This window comes from Dermacentor albipictus, chromosome 1, assembly GCF_038994185.2.
Source record: "Dermacentor albipictus isolate Rhodes 1998 colony chromosome 1, USDA_Dalb.pri_finalv2, whole genome shotgun sequence".
NCBI classification, from domain to species: domain Eukaryota; kingdom Metazoa; phylum Arthropoda; class Arachnida; order Ixodida; family Ixodidae; genus Dermacentor; species Dermacentor albipictus.
In genome coordinates, this window is record NC_091821.1 from 239,785,392 (window position 1) to 239,801,370 (window position 15,979).

The 15,979-nt window shown below is 45.7% G+C and overlaps 1 protein-coding gene across 1 annotated transcript in view; it reads left to right on the forward strand.

Moving 5' to 3' along the window:
• LOC135901568 (uncharacterized) overlaps positions 1-15,979 on the forward strand; it is a 1,085,637-nt gene that overhangs the window by 761,011 nt on the left and 308,647 nt on the right. Inside the window, exon 10 of the mRNA XM_070531118.1 lies at positions 6,821-6,937. Within this exon, the coding sequence (XP_070387219.1) occupies positions 6,821-6,937 (117 nt within the window). The remainder of the gene's footprint in view (positions 1-6,820; positions 6,938-15,979) is intronic.

Sequence of the window (15,979 nt, forward strand, 5' to 3'; positions counted from 1 at the left end):
TCATTGTAATTACAAACTAAACTCTGCTTCTTTAACGCGTAGTCACAAGAAGAAGGTGAATAACGTAGAATTAGCATGAAGCACAATTTTTAGTAACTCGTTTTTGCACTGGAGTCACCCTGGAACATCTTTTGTAATGCACTGGTACGTCATGTCACTTTTTTCGGAACTCTCTAATCAAGTGGAAGGCGTTGTTTTGACGTGTGGCCAGATCTTTTAGTTATGCGCCATTGTAGTCAGCGCATTGTCGCGTTGAAGTAGTTGTAAAATGTCGGTAAAGGGTATTATCTAGAGTTTATTATCAGATACTTAAACACAAAGGTGGTTCACGGTGATTGAATGCCCATCACGTGGTAATTAAAGTACGTCTCCCGAGAGCGTTTCGCCACAAGGGTGCGCTACACGCATTCATCGCTGATGTATTTGCGATAAAGAAACACGGAGGCGTTCACTTCGGCGTGTAACTGGCGTATAAACCTCGCTGCACTGATGTGTATATGAATAAAGCATAACCCCGAACGCCACACGCTTTTGCGTGCTCGTCCCAGTGATCATTACCGCACGTGTCGTCTGCTCAAGCAGACGACTCATCACTCCCACGTTACTCATAATTTGATGCTTCGAAATTAGTATTTGCTGTTCTCGTGAGCAATTGAAAAATTTTTAATTATTGTCATAATAGCGGCGTACAGTGAAAACAGAAATTAAGCAACACGAGAACAGATACAGTGACTTTGCACAGCACCATAAACCACCCATGCTCACTCGTGACGGCACGCTTTCGGATGTGTGACTTTACAATAGCGCATATTTCTCCCCCCCCCCCCCCCCACCCCCAAAATCTAGTGAGCGCTCAATCTTTGACACGAAAGAAGAAAACAGCCAAATACGTTGCTTCGATATGCCCAGCGCTAGGCGAAGGTCTTGGAGGCCATAATAGGACGTGTTTGTGGGCGTGTTTTCTAAGAGAATTATTTAGTGCTACGTATACGAGGGGTACTCCCATATCTCTTCCCTAGTCCCGCCCGCAAAGCATTGCCCAAATTTTCTTTACGACACTTCACGTTTAAATACTGTCCCACGATAACCTTCGTCAATCTTGTATTTGCTTCATTTAATGCTATTTAATGCTCCGTTCCGTTGCTTTCCTCTACACGATGAGGCACGCGTGGCCTTCCTGACAAAAATCAGTCAATCAATCAATGTTATGCTCAGCTGATTGGTTTCGCCTGCGTCGTACGTTCGACTTCACGGTCGTTGGAGCCAAGCCCAAACTGCTATAGCGGTCTTCTCGTAGTAACCCAGACAGTTTGCCTACATTTTCGTTGCTATTCGTTGATTCTGATTAATGTGCGAGATGCATAAGCCTTTCAGAGATGGGAATATGCATTGGCGATTGAGATTTGAGATGGTTTTTTTGAAGGTGCGTCACAGTTCACATTTTGCGCAAACGTCCAAGCTGTATCGCAGCTGCGAGCAGGATGCAAACATCCGCAGATCCCGTCTCCTTCGCTAGAAAAAGAAAAGAAAAAGTGGAAGAAAAGTTTTTTTTTTTTTTCGTTCCAACACTGCTGCAAATGGGCTGAGTCTTCTGGCAGCAGCGTTTTTATTTTCTGCGGCTCCCGTGAATCTCGCAGTCGCTTTATGAAAGGAAACCCAGGAAGTCCTCTCGTGCGCTGCATTCACGTACACAGGCACCGCCTGTGATATCGGAGCGTCCGTTGCTGACCATTGGATTCCATCACGTCTTGATATCAGAGGCAACGAGGAAGCTGAATGCCTTGTTCTCTCACTCCTTTTGATATCGACCTGCAGGCTTGTACACGCTCTGAAAAAAAAAAAGTAACGCATTAGAATTACTTCATTAGAAATGTAATTGGCGAAAGTAACTGAGCAATTGCTAAAATGTCATCGATTGTTCTGACGCTGCTTCTCAAATCGCTACTCTGATTATTATTGCGCATATATTATTGCACAGAAAATAGAACGATTCGAGCATACCTGCCTCTCTTCAGTGCCCTCATTGCAGCGCTTAAGGTGTTTATTTTCGCTAACTGCTTCACAAAGTTTTCGTCCGTCACCTTCCCTCGTTTTCTTCCGAAAGCCTGCGAACACCTTGCACACATTGGGTACTTAATACTGTGATGCTCGTTTCTCAAGAGGAGCACTTCATTGTTGCTGGCGCTCGCAGAAGGCGCCCCCACCAAGCCCCCCCCCCCCCCCACCCACCAAAAAAAAAAAAAATAGAACTCGGGGAATATGGTGCTTGGGTGTTTTCCAGGCACCAATGTCCGAAGTTGCCATGGCGATAGAACGATGCGATAGATGCAGTCCGTCCTGTCAACATCTCGCGGAGCTCACACTGGCGCCCGTCACTGTTATTCGCGGACCGAGAGCGGAGGCAAAGGGCAGTGAGGAGCTGAGCAGTAGGTCAGCGAGAGCGCGATTGCTTGCTCCATGCGGTCCGAAAACATGCGCGAGGATGAAAGTGTAGCACGTGACCAGATTGTTTACCTTTCTGCGACGATTATCGTGCGAACTTCCTTGCTCAGCTGCCATTGCCGCCGCACACTGAACCAAAACGATGGAAACACAACAAAAATAATATAGTAAGACGTGTTTGTGTCATGTGACTTCCTTCGCACTCCGCTTTTCGCGCGGGGGCCGCTCGAACTTCTACTGCGGTGCTGTCGGCGTCGCCAAACTGTTCCTCTTCTGTAATTCGATCACAGCGCTCCTCCTCCTGTTCGTCCATTGAAATGCAGCTACTCTCGAGACCCCATTCGAGACGCTTTCGAGTGCTCCTGCTCGCCCTATAGAATGCGCCATTAGAAAAACACCCTCAGAAGCATAGCTATGAAGTGGCTACGTCAGGCGATTAGACTGATAACGGTAGATGCGTCATTCAAAACACAGGGAATCATTCTGCACTTCTGGCGGCGTAGCGACTCTTGTTTCCAGCTGCCAGTTTTGCATGAAAAGTGCTGTACAATTACGGAAAAACCAAACGAGGTAACAGATGGCATTCATATTCCTTATGGAGCAATAAAACGACGGACACTGATCAAAAGAAGTACTAAAAAAGATTAAATCTAAAAAGCGTTTCGGCTTCCCTACGGAAGCCTTGTTCACAATGGGTTGAAGGAAAGTTCACGGAAGCTTATGTATACTTCATGACGAACACATTCGAATGCCCTTGCCCAGAACACAGATGCAACGGGCCACAAGATCGACTGGGATTGCTCGAGTGTTATCGGCTGAGAAAGAAACCTGAAATCGCGGCTGCATCTGGAATCATTGGAGATACAGAAAACATGTCACACGCTCAATCGAAGTGAGGGTACCCTCCCCCCACCTGGGAACACCGATTACTGATGGCACCCTTTTTTTTTTGCCCGCCGTGGTTGCTCAGTGGCTATGATGTTGGGCTGCTGAGCACGTGGTCGCGGGATCGAATCCCGGCCAGGGCGGCCACATTTTGATGGGGGCGAAATGCGAAAACACCCGTGTACGTAGATTTAGGTGCACGTTAAAGAACCCCAGGTGGTCGAAATATCCGGAGTATACCCCACTACGGCGTGCCTCATAATCAGAAAGTGGTTTTGGCACGTAAAACCCCATGATTATAAACCCTCCTCCCCCCCCCCCCCCCCCCCGTCGTGCACGCGCTGCTTACGTCACGTTCTGAAGTATGCATAAGATTCCGTGAACTTTCCTCCAACCCATTGGGAACAAGGCTTCCGTAGGGAAGCCGAAACGTCTCTTAGATTTATTCCTTTTTAGTACTTCTTTTGGTCGGTGTCCGTCGTTTTATTGTTTCATGCTTCATCCCGACCAGGTGGGCTTCCGTCGAACCCTATACTTTATATTCCTTGTGGGTTTAACGGTTATTGCAGGGTTTGAACATGGACGCTGTTTCGCATGACTTTATTTTGCACCTTATCTAACCCATATCACGAGATTATAGTTCCAATGATATATGTCAGCGTCGCGGCGAGCCGTCACTCGAGGAAACAATAAAGCAAAAGGAAAAGTTAAACACAAATGGCGTTGTCTCCGACCGCAACTCGCTCCACGAGCATGCAGGCCAGCTGACTACGAACCCAATCCCTCTCCTGGTGCCTGAATCAGTCTAAACAAAGGTTGAACTAACGAAGCAATAGCGACGCGCGTGACCGTTGTAATAGATGGTGACAGAAAGTGAGAGAGGCACAAAGGAGAAATGCCTCGACCTGCACCACTAGTGTATCGCAGGTGTAATAGATGGTGACAATTGAACGCATGTCGAGTTAATCGCGCGGGTACCGAATCGATGTGAAAACTTGCCTTCACACCCCAGGAGATGCTGATGAATACCGCCGTCCAAAGGAGTGAAAAAGGCAGCAAAACGTTGACCGCCGAATAGCTGTCAAGTCTCTAGTTTGATTTGGCGGTGCTTTAGCAATGTGTGTGAGGAGTGGTGGCACGAGTAGGGGGGGGCAGGTGCCGCTGCCTCAAATCCGGGGCCAACCCGAAGCCCCAAGCTTCAAGCCCGGGCTTCGCCCGAGCCTGCCGCGAAAGCCCGGCCCGGATTTTCGGGTAGGCCCGAGCCCGCGCAGTTCTCTAGTTTAAGCACCCTCGTGAAATAATCGACCAGGCCAGAAATCCAACTCGCGACCTTATGCTCAGCAGCTTTGCACCGGGCCTGCTTAAAACATTTATACATTCGAACCTCGTTATAACGAAGTTGAAGGGGAAGCAGGAATTCTGTTATATCCATTAATTCGTTATACCGACTATTTCCGTTTACTACAGTATATACTAAACGGCATACGCAACATTTAAACACGCAAAGAAGACTACGGCTCCGCGGCCCGCTGAACCGCTACGCAGCCACGTATGAGATGAAAATTCAATAAAACGGCAAAAGATTTTCTGACATGTGCTACACGCGACTTTTTTTAGCACCTGACGCGGCAGCCGTTACGATAGCGTGTTTATGTTCCTAGGTGACGGTCTTTCCCTTCCGCTTTCCACTTGGCTGGCTCATATTGTCGGGAATCTCGTCGAAGTATACGGCCGACAAAGCTTGGCACAGTGCCAGAAGCGCGCAAGTATACGGAGGCACGTTCGGCCCTTGAAATCGAAACTATGTGATCTTCCGTTCTCTCTTGGTTCCGCGGCTCTGTTGTGTGAGCGCACCGGATTGGGTTGGCCGGCTCGTGCCGCGGTTTCGCGCGATCTCGGAGGTATCCGAGCGTACTCAACTGCTGGTGTAAATTTTCTGCAGGAGCGTAATTGTGAACGCGTTGTCTTTTTAAATGTTTAAAATGGTTTGCAGTTAGTAACCGCAATACTAGCTCTGTGTTTGGCCGGTCTCTCTCTGAGCTACCAGGTGCCTGCACCACTCAGGCCGTACACGTTCTCGCTAAAGTCCCTTCATCGCAGCGGTAGTATAGTTTGGAGGGGCTTTAGTATACGCTTCCGCCCATTCGCCAGAAGGCCCAGCTCGCCGGCAGCTACCGGAATACCGCACACGCTCGGCGCTGCGACAAACCGATCGCAACGTACGCTGCTTGGATAACTTTCGCGGGGGATGGATGGCTAGGGGGCTAGCGGAGAGGTCGGAGAGGCTTCATGCGCTGCCTCCACGACAACCGTACACCACCCGACGTCATATCATGACGCAGAGCCATTAAAGGCAGAGCGTAACGCCGATAACACGGCGAACGATTTGAGGAGAAAAAGCATGTCTATAGGGAGGAGAGTAACTTGTAGTCGTCCGTAACTCTCCTAATATGACACGCTTCGCTTAAATTGTGGCGCTAGTGTTTTACTGTAGCTGCCACCTACGCGACCAACAGTTTCAACAACGCCTCGTTTATCCCGGCTACGGCGACCGTATTCCGATGGCGGCGCACTCCAAGAACGCCCTTGTATGCAGGGCATTGGGTGCACGTTAAAGAACCCCACGCGATGAAAATTATTCGGGAGCCCCTCACTACGACGTGGCTCATAATCATATCCTGGTTTCGGCATGTAAAGCGGCTGAAATTTAATTGTTTTACGCCGTGTTCTACCCTCTCAGAGCGTTGCTGTGGCGTGCACTCACTTTACATTTCTTACGTAATTCCACACATAAAAAAACAGTCTACACCATTTGGGACGCATCGCTGTCCAAACAATAATGACCATCTATCATGCACGCAAGCCAAAATTTTTTATACGTGGAAATAATACCAAAGAGAAATGTAGCCAGGAGAAAACTACTGCACATGATCTTTTCGAATGCGACGCACAATGTTGCACTCATTTGCACAATTAAACCAGTATGTATTATTCTTTTGCTAAATAGCATCGGGCAATTAGGCTATTAAACGCACTCACAAAAATGCGTAAGTTAGCGGAAGACTTCTACTGACAAAACGCAGTTAGTCCTGTCTTTTTTTTTTTTTCCAGAGCTGAGCCTGACTTGGCCCATCTTAGCTGAGGCACCTTGTATACGTATATAACAGATTGCGATTATATCACTGTTTTGGGATGATGATGCTCAACACAGCCATTTCGCAACCTTTGTTTTGTTTCCCACTTGCCTTGTTTCCTCTTAGTTCAACTGAGGATGTTATCTTCTTGTCTACCATATATAGGTATATGTAGAACAGTACCATACAAATACGAAAGCACAACGTGTAGGCGAAGTTTATTCGACGTTATATATATACATACATACATATATACGCGCGCACACACACACACACACACACACACACACTGGTTTTAAACTTCACTTGTCACGAAATCGGCGTTGTAATTCGAGCGTCAACCCATTCCAACGTTTCAGATAATCTACTCCCCGATGGCCATGAGCGCGGCAACCAAGAGCTCTGACCCCCTCCACCATCGACCTCGCCTCCATGTCGTCGCTGTACCATGCTGCACCACTTCGCATTCCACATGGGTAAGTCCAGAATTAACACTAAAACGGCAGGTCGCGGATTTCACAGCAAAAATTAATTAGTGCAAAATGGTGACGAACACGGAGTTGAAAGCACGTAGACCAGACAAACGCTTACTTCCAAGTACTTCATTTACGTAAAGAAGAAGGTGGCGTTAGAAATGCGAGCTCGTTATCTTCGCGCTAAACGGTTTCACATTCGACAGGGTTAGAAACACGTCTAGCTGTTTCTTACCTTCTTGGTCTTCATTTCGAGCCTAATAATGTTTCTATAATGTTTCTAATAATGTTTTCCGTAGATACCAACCAACTATAGCCCAAGAAGTAAATGGAAATTTCTGCTGACTGGCGTCGGCCACTCTTTCTGTCAGATTTCGGGTGACCCGTGTGCTGCCATTAGTAGCAACCAGTACCGCCAGCGTCCAACTCCATACCAAGACACCGTTATAAAAAAAGGAGGAAAAATCTTCGTGGGAAAATCGTACGCTAACTTTATTGCCACTACATAGAATCGAGAGATAATCGTTAAGAATAGTGATTTCTGCTTGCATCGCAACGTGTTATACATTGAGTCTATCTCAAAAAACGTTCTGCTACAGGATGTGAATGCAAGGCGACAGACGACTGCATTATAAACGGCGATTTCGGGGGTATAAAGCGAACGCGATGAGCTTCATCGTAATAATCTGTTTCGTGTCACTTTCGGCGCACATATAGTGGGACAAAAGTAAAGAGCACAACGAAAATAACGAGTCCGAATTTATGCAATACATCTCCAATAATTGAAAGCTAATTAAATGTGCTTAATAATGGCGACCAAGGCTGGATCAGCGTTATACCGCATTTGTGAGGTACGCGTCCCCCTTATGAAGACAGGTGGTTAGAGATTATATATATATATATATATATATATATATATATATATATATATATATATATATATATATATATATATATATATATATATATATATATATATATTTATATAATTTATATATATCCGATCTGAACACGTTCTGTTTGGATTTCATACCTAAATCGGCGGAATATTTTTAAAGCGGAAGTTGTATTGCCCTGGTAAAGGTTTTCTTTCGTCAATCGCGCCACTTCTGCCACACCGTCGCTAGCTGTATCATCGTGGCGTGGGCGCTTGCCTCGTATTCGCTGCAAAATATAGTGCACAAACTTAAACATGCCGTGTGCCGCCTCATCTGCCAATTCCGGCCAGCCATGCATGGTTCTCGTTTTTTTTTTTTAACATTTCGTAAAGCTTCGAACGTTACAGTTCAGTAAATTCCAACTATCGCTAGTTGAATATGCTTTATCAAAAAGCAGTTTCAGAAGGGCAACCACTTTACCACTTGGCGTAACGCGCAAAACAAAAAAGGGGACGAAAGCAAGAAAAGCGCGTTTACAGAATAAATAATGCTTGAACACGAAACGTATACAAATACGCCCATCTCTCCTAATTATCCACAAGAAAAGTAGGAAGATACCTATTAAGAAAAGACCCAGACAAGGAGAAATTTCTCAATGCTATTGACGGCGTGCTTGGAAGAAGTATTCAAGCTATCAAATTGGGACGGCTTAGAAGTAAGGATTGACGGCGAATATCTCAGCAACCTTCGGTTTGCAGATGACATTGTCCTATCCAGCAATACTAGGGACTTGTTACAACAAATGATGCAGGACCTTAACAGAGAGAGTGTAAGAGTGGGGTTGAAGATTAATATGCAGAAGACGAAGATAATGATCAATAGCTTGCCAAGGAAACAAGAGTTCACGATCGCCAGTCAGCTTCTAGAACCTATGAAGGGTTACGTTTACCTAGGTCAATTACTCACAGGGGATCCTGATCATGAGAAGGAAATTTACAGTAGACTAAAATTGGTTTGGAGCGCATACGGCAGACATAGTCAGATCCTTACTGAAAGCTTACCATTATCACTAAAAATGAAGGCGTATGATCAGTGCATTCTAGCGGTGGTAACTTATAGGGCAGAAACTTGGAGACTGACAAAGAAGCTCGAAAACAAGTTATGGACCGCGCAAGGAGCGATGGAACGAAGAATGATAGGCGTAACGTTAATAGACAGGAAGAGAGCGCTGTGGATCAGAGAGCATGCACACGGACATAGCAGATGTTCTAGTTGACATTAAGACAAGGAAATGGAGCTGGGCAGGTCATATATGCGTAGGTTAGATAACCGGGGGACCGTTAGGGTGACAGTTTGGGTGCCAAGAAGAAGGAAAACGCAGTCGAGGACGGCGAAAGACTAGGTGAGGTGATGAAATTAAGAAATTCGCAGGCACTAGATGGAATCGTTTGACGCGGCACAAGGGTAATTGGAGATCGGAAGAAGAGGTCTTGGTCCTGCAGTGGACTTCAATAGGTTGATGAAAATGGGGGGTTGTATTTTACGCAGAGAAACACTGGCCAGTGCGAAATGTCGCCTTTGGCAAGAGTGGTACACTGATTGATGTTGACAACGCGTCGTATGAATGCTTCCAAGCTCTTTCTCGCACTCCCACTTTTTCTTATTCACCGCACGGTGCAAGCCGTACAACGTTAAGCTTTAGCAGGCCACTTCAATCATGATTAACCTAAACTACACTGAACCGAATTACGGACCAAATTGCGAGTTTAACGAGTGCCGCTCGACATGGCAGGACCATCGTTGTGTCGGACACACTGGCTCCCGTTTTTGCTGCGACTGCACAATGACGTTGTGAAGGCGAAACGAGAATTCTGTCTGCGCGACGCGGATACTTAATTTATTACGAGCGTGGTTCGAGCCTGGCCATGACGCTACAAGTCATGTGCTTTTCGAAAATTCAAAGCGGCTGGAATGGTAAACCAGGAGGCATACAATCACGAACAGGCTTATATATATCTTATAGCTGATATAGCTTATTGAACGTAATTAAACTAACAGCACTTCAATTGAACTTCGTCACCTGAGAAGAGATATGGGACCAAACACGGCACTGACTGCCAACACGTTTATTCTTTTTGAAAAAGCACCTCTACACAGTGCACGAAAAATTCAAGCAAAAAACAAGACACAAATAAGAAACTTCAGAAAAAAGAAAACTAAAAGGAAGGTCGTTATTTTATCGTATATCGTAAGAAATAAAACAACTTTTTTCTTTTTTTTTCTTCTTTTCTTTGTTGCTCCATTTTTTTGTTGTCCGTGAGACGTATAGAGCGTCCATCTTGAAAAGAATAAGCCATTTAGAAGTCACGTTGACGAGTGTCCCAGATAATCTAGAGTCCCCTGTGACGTTGCACACTAAAACGATAGCTGCATGAAAACAAATTCTGATGTGAACGAAACTTCGAAGGAGTGCGGGGGGCATCGCGCATATATACGTGGCTGATGCATAAGAAATAAATAACGTGCTGCGGAGAGAGTTCATTCATTCTGTCAAAACACGCAGCGCCGAAGATTTACGTTTTTATATTATGCATCTTTTTATGGAAATGACAGCAGACAAATCGTAAACCAATGGACTCGAATGCGTATGGCATGGTCGCCCTAAGGAAACAGTGTACCATTCACAGCGTTTGTGCAGTGTAGTTCTTTGGCTCCGTCCACGCGCTTTTCTATTCTGTTCCCCTTGCAACTCTCACTAACGCTGCTGACGTTATAGTGCCAAAAAGAAGCGCTGTGCTCACTATTTTACGAACCAGAACACGGAATTTATCACAGAACGCGATAGGTTTCGCGTCGTGCTTTCAGCTCCGCCACCAGGCATCCTAAGTATAGGAAAAAGCCAACAGTAGATCCCCCCCCCCCCCACCCTCATGTGACGTTTCTATAGCTTACTTAATTAAATTTGATTATTGATGGGTTTGAGGCAGCGCAGCAGACCTGTGAATGGTGTACAAAAGTAATAAAAATGAACCTTTTATTATAATTGTGAAGCTGGCTTTACTCAGAGAAGTTTGCCAGAATAACGATGGCATTGTGATTTTTTTCAATCATCGCGCACGATCAGTTTCTTTTACTTATGACAATAAAGATGTAGATCGGGCGCTCGAGGTGAAATCCTGTGCAAGAGACAAGCCCCAGGATGTGCATATAGTACGTCGTCCTCTATTCAACCATGACCAGTGCCACCTCTAGTTGCGTAAATGTTCTAAGCAGAGAAGTGCACTCGCGAATTTGGTAAAGGTCTAATTCAGGTAAGCTGATCCTTCTTTCTGGCCTCCCGAGGCATTCGGGCCCGCTCGTGAAATTCGCCCTCCTGCCGGGTATACGCGGTGCTCCGCCACATGACACGCGTCTTGCGCAAGAAAGTCCACTTGCTGGTTGCAGAATCAAGTCCCGGTTATCTTCCTCCCAGTTCCAGAACACTGAGTGATCGCACCCGATCAAAGAAAAAGAATATCATTTTTCTTTTTCTTGTTCCAGTGTTCCCTTTACAGCGCGAAACTTACTTATTAGGTTCCCGGGGAAGTTCTATTTGGCGATTAATGGGTTGTTTACAGCTTAATGTTTACTTCATTACCAAGGAACGTTGGTAACCATCGCAAGCCAGCGCTCCATTGCACTGTCATTACCTTTACGAAGGGAAATATAAGTGCGTGGCTTTCGGGCAGCCGGTGCCCTTCGCGCGCAAGAATGAAGAACTGTAAGCTGTGCTGCACCAATCAGTATACGTTCACAGCAAAATGTGGTATCGAGTGTCATCTGATGGGCTCGCCCGCGACATACTATACAGCGATGTGGGTATCAGTGATCCCACTTCGCCCGCAGGAAAACTAGAAAAATAAACTGATCGAAAAGGAACATTTGCGCGAAGGGGGCAACAACAGAAGAAAGTGCACCGTCTCGTGTTCCCTCTATTACATTTAAATTCGGTCACATTGAGCCGTGGTCCTTCAAGGGCTCCTCCCTCGTTGTCGGTAACGTGCAAAGCTGCCCGCTACAAACTCGCGTGTTCCATTTCGTTATAGTACATACTGGTGAACGCTTGAGTCACTGATAAGTGTAATGTTTAAGTTTCGTACGGCACGTTGTTGCGTCATGGCTAGGCCATAACGCAAAGGAACCACGTTTGTAAGTTGCATACCTATAATTACCGAAGGTATGAACAGACTTTGCTGCGGTTCCTACACAGCCCACGGGTGAAATGATGGCGGGAAAGGAAGGCACAGCCGTGCGATTGGAAGCATAGCGCCGATGCGTGCATTTAGAAATGTTTAAACACGCACTGCGCCGCGCAACCGACCGTGTACTACTGTCGAGTATGCAGTCGAGCTCACCAGTTTAGTCAAACATGCGGTTAAACACACTAGGAAGCCGTGCTTCAAAATCCGGATGTACACAGCGCGAATAATCCCGAGCCCCGAAGAACCAGAGTTGTTGACTCTGCGGATTTGAGTCAGCAGTGGAATCTTGCATTAGAGAAGCACCTGTCCTGCTACCTTTGACAAAAAAAGTGTGTTGGCGCTATCCTTAAGCTCACACACATGATTTCAAGGATTTTGGTGGTTGCGTGGACAGTAGATTCCTCGTTGGATTTGCAAAATTATCATCGCACAGGCGCGGTAGCGCCGCGTCACGAGTTGGTACCTGGGCGTAACTATATTCCTTTAATACTTTCTATGTGCTAGATGTAACAACGTGTCATTGTCTCGTATTATTGGCGGCGCCTCCAGGACACCAAAGCGGCAACGGGAGCACCAAAGCTAGAACCCGGACTGCTCCTTGGGTTGGAGCTCGCCGACGCTGGAGCGTGCCGGGCTCCAGCGAGATTGGCCTTTCGCTATCGCTGACAGCGAATTTTGTATGCCAGCACTCCCTGGCACGCTCCGGCCTCGGCGGCCCCAACCCACGGACAACCCTGCTTCCAGCTTTGATTCCCCCCGCTGCTCCATGGGTGCCCCTAAGTTCCTAAGTTCCTGCCCCGCCTAGTCTCGGGTGCTCTCCTGTGGTCTGTTTGCCGGTTACATGTGCCTTCCTGGAGTTGTACTGGTAAAAAATGCCATCTAACGTCGCGAGACGAGAAAAGCACCCCGCAACGAAAAAGGCTTCTGCAGTGCTACCGACTTCTGCAGTGCTACCGCGCCCGACGAGCGAGGAACACCAACAAGGAATAAAGTTCACGAGGGTTGCAATGTGGGCTTGTTGGTAATGCATCTTCAAGGAGAGTGTGGTAGCGCGATTCAAAGACGGGACAAGAGAAGACACAAAGGGACACACACAGCGCTAGCTTCCAACACTGTTTATTGTCGAAAGCCAGGTCGTACCTATACACTCAGACAACATGAGTCACAGCCACGTGAACAGATTAACAATCAGGGCGATACATTTGGTGATATGTTAAGCCATGCGCAAAAAATTTCAGTTCTTTTTCAGAGAGAGCCAATGATGGTTTGCTGATGCAGATTGATGCCCTAGGGGATTCATGTATCAGTAAACTATCATTGGCTCTCTCTGAAAAAGAACTGAAATTTTTGCGCATGGCTTAACATACCACAAAATGTATCGCTCTGATTGTTAATCTGTTCACGTGGCTGTGACTCATGTTGTCTGAGTGTATAAGTACGACCTGGTTTTCGACAATAAACAGTGTTGGAGGTTAGCGCTGTGTGTGTGTCCCTTTGTGTCTTCTCTTGTCCCGTCTTTGAATGGCGCTACCATGCTCCCCTTGAAAACCAACGAGGAATCTACCCAAACAGACAATTAAACAAAGCTGCTTGTGCAGCACACCTACTAACGCATGCAACGACGAGGTTTAAACATAACTTTGTGTTGGAGATGTTGGTCTAACTTAATAAGAGAAAGCGTGCGCTTATTTGTGTATATGTCTCACATGATTCGCTGTGTGTCCATCGTAGCTCAAGTTGCAGACGCTGTGAACACCGAACTTGCGCACACCTTCGTGTCGTCACAAAACGTCTCTGTCGGCTCGTTCTAGTGCTGATTGTTTTGTGGTCATTCCATAGCAGGTAACTCGCTTTGTATCCCGCGACTTTCGGTTTATTTACCGTTCAATTAAAATATTTCAGTGACCGAACCTCCACGTACCCCAGTTAGGCCCGATATCCAGCACTGTACATTTTCACAATCTTCATGTTATGAGGGCGCCACAAAACAGTAGATTTTTACACATAGTGATGTGGCGCTCGAAAACTCTACGAACCACCCCTGCGGAAATGCAAACCGCAACACCGCTTGTGCTGCCACCGGGTGGATGTCGGTGATACAAGTTATGGTCGCGAGACGTAGCCTTACGTTATGCATACTAAGTGGTTTTACACCTTTGTTTAAAGGCCGATAGGTGACGCGACAAGCGTTGGTAAGACCTTTTGCTTATTTGTTGTGTTTTTGAGGTTAGAAAATCAGTTTTATTCTCTTTTCTAAAACCCAAATCTCAGTGTATCATACTTATTTTACAATAAAAAATAACCAACAAACCAGTTTGCGCTGTACCTTGATTATACGTTCATATGTGCTGTGGCGCTGCTTGATGTTGCGAACGTCGTCTGCTACAGCTTGGCGTCTTTTCGACATTACGAACATATTTTGAGCGTTTACACAGGCTTCTTTCACCTTACATGCCTGGCCTTTACCTTCTTCTTTTTTCTCTCATATAGCTTAAGATAATTTAATTATCTGCTGCTGTGCGGCGGTTTGGTTTCGCTATTAAGGGAAGGATTTCTTCCGGCAGGGTCACCACCCTTCGTTGCACAACTTTACTATAGTCCTGGCAAGATTGCCGCCGCCTTGGCTGTGCACTTTTAGATTCCTTTGCTCAAAGTAGCATTCAGTGAAACCCTTCGCATACGGTGATCCGTCGCATACAGTGATCAGTCATGCGTCGTCGAACTGATCCATTTACCCACCATTCAGTTTTCGGAGACGCGGCAGATAGAGAGGCACACCCAGCTTACCTGCTTGGTCAAAACGTATATAATGCGAACTTATGTAGATTTCATTTACGCAGGGAGGTCGATAAACAAGAAAAAAAAGAAGAATTTGCCTTGATAGTGTATGTTGATGAAATGAATATTAAAAGAACTATTTTTCTATATTGCATGTTATGTATACTCTAGGTATGATCTCAGTGGCTGAAGGCGGTGTCATCATTATCACTGTACACTGCAGTACAGTATCTGCATATTTGCAGGACGAACATCGGTGCTCAGCGACCTCCAAGTGTGGTCTTGCGTGATCAGCCGACTCTGGCTGCAAATTCCTTAACCACAGCGCGCTACCAAAACTCATCCGTCCCCGACTTGTTTGCTGTCCCGTAGCGCTGTTTCTCTAGCCTGTTGTGTCATTTCCACGGCGTTCGTTAGCAAAGCCACCAAGCGAATTTCGCGCTCTTCGCGTGAGGTTTCCCAAGCAACCGTAAGGTTGTGTAAAAGTGCCATGGGACAATTTTAGGTTGCTGTTATGTGCACATTAAGAATACGATTTAGATTCATCTTGTGAAAATGTAATTGCGACGCCTATCACCGTTTTAATAACAATTTTGCTTTTTTTGCTATCAAATTTAGACGAAAGACATCAGCAGCTATTAACAATGATAGTAACAGAGTGCGAAAAAATTCACGTTCTTGTGCGGAAAAACACCTTACAGTTACACAGCAATTTACTTGCAAAGATGCATTTGAAATCCTATGAGGTGTTAGTTGCATTGACATAAAAATCTGGCCACTATGTAGTTTTGCTAAAGTTAAGCAACAAGCGCAAACAAAGAAAAGTAAAAAAATCACGTATAATTTTAAGCTTTCTTATTTTTATTATTGTTGTTTTTGTTTTAACAATAGGTGACGTTTTGATTCTATAATTTATTGTAAGTTTAAAAGCACAAGTTATGTCCTGAAAAATCTGGCAACACTAAACGCTTACACAAAACTTTGGCAACGCTGTGTCTAATTGTCCACAAGCTTTATTTTTCACGCGCTAGCACCAGCTTTGGTTTTTAAATTATAGTTAACAACTATTTGCATGAAGGTATAGTGCTCTGCAATAAAACTAATTGGCGGGTGTACTCTTACCGCCTTCGGTTGTACGCAGTAAAGTG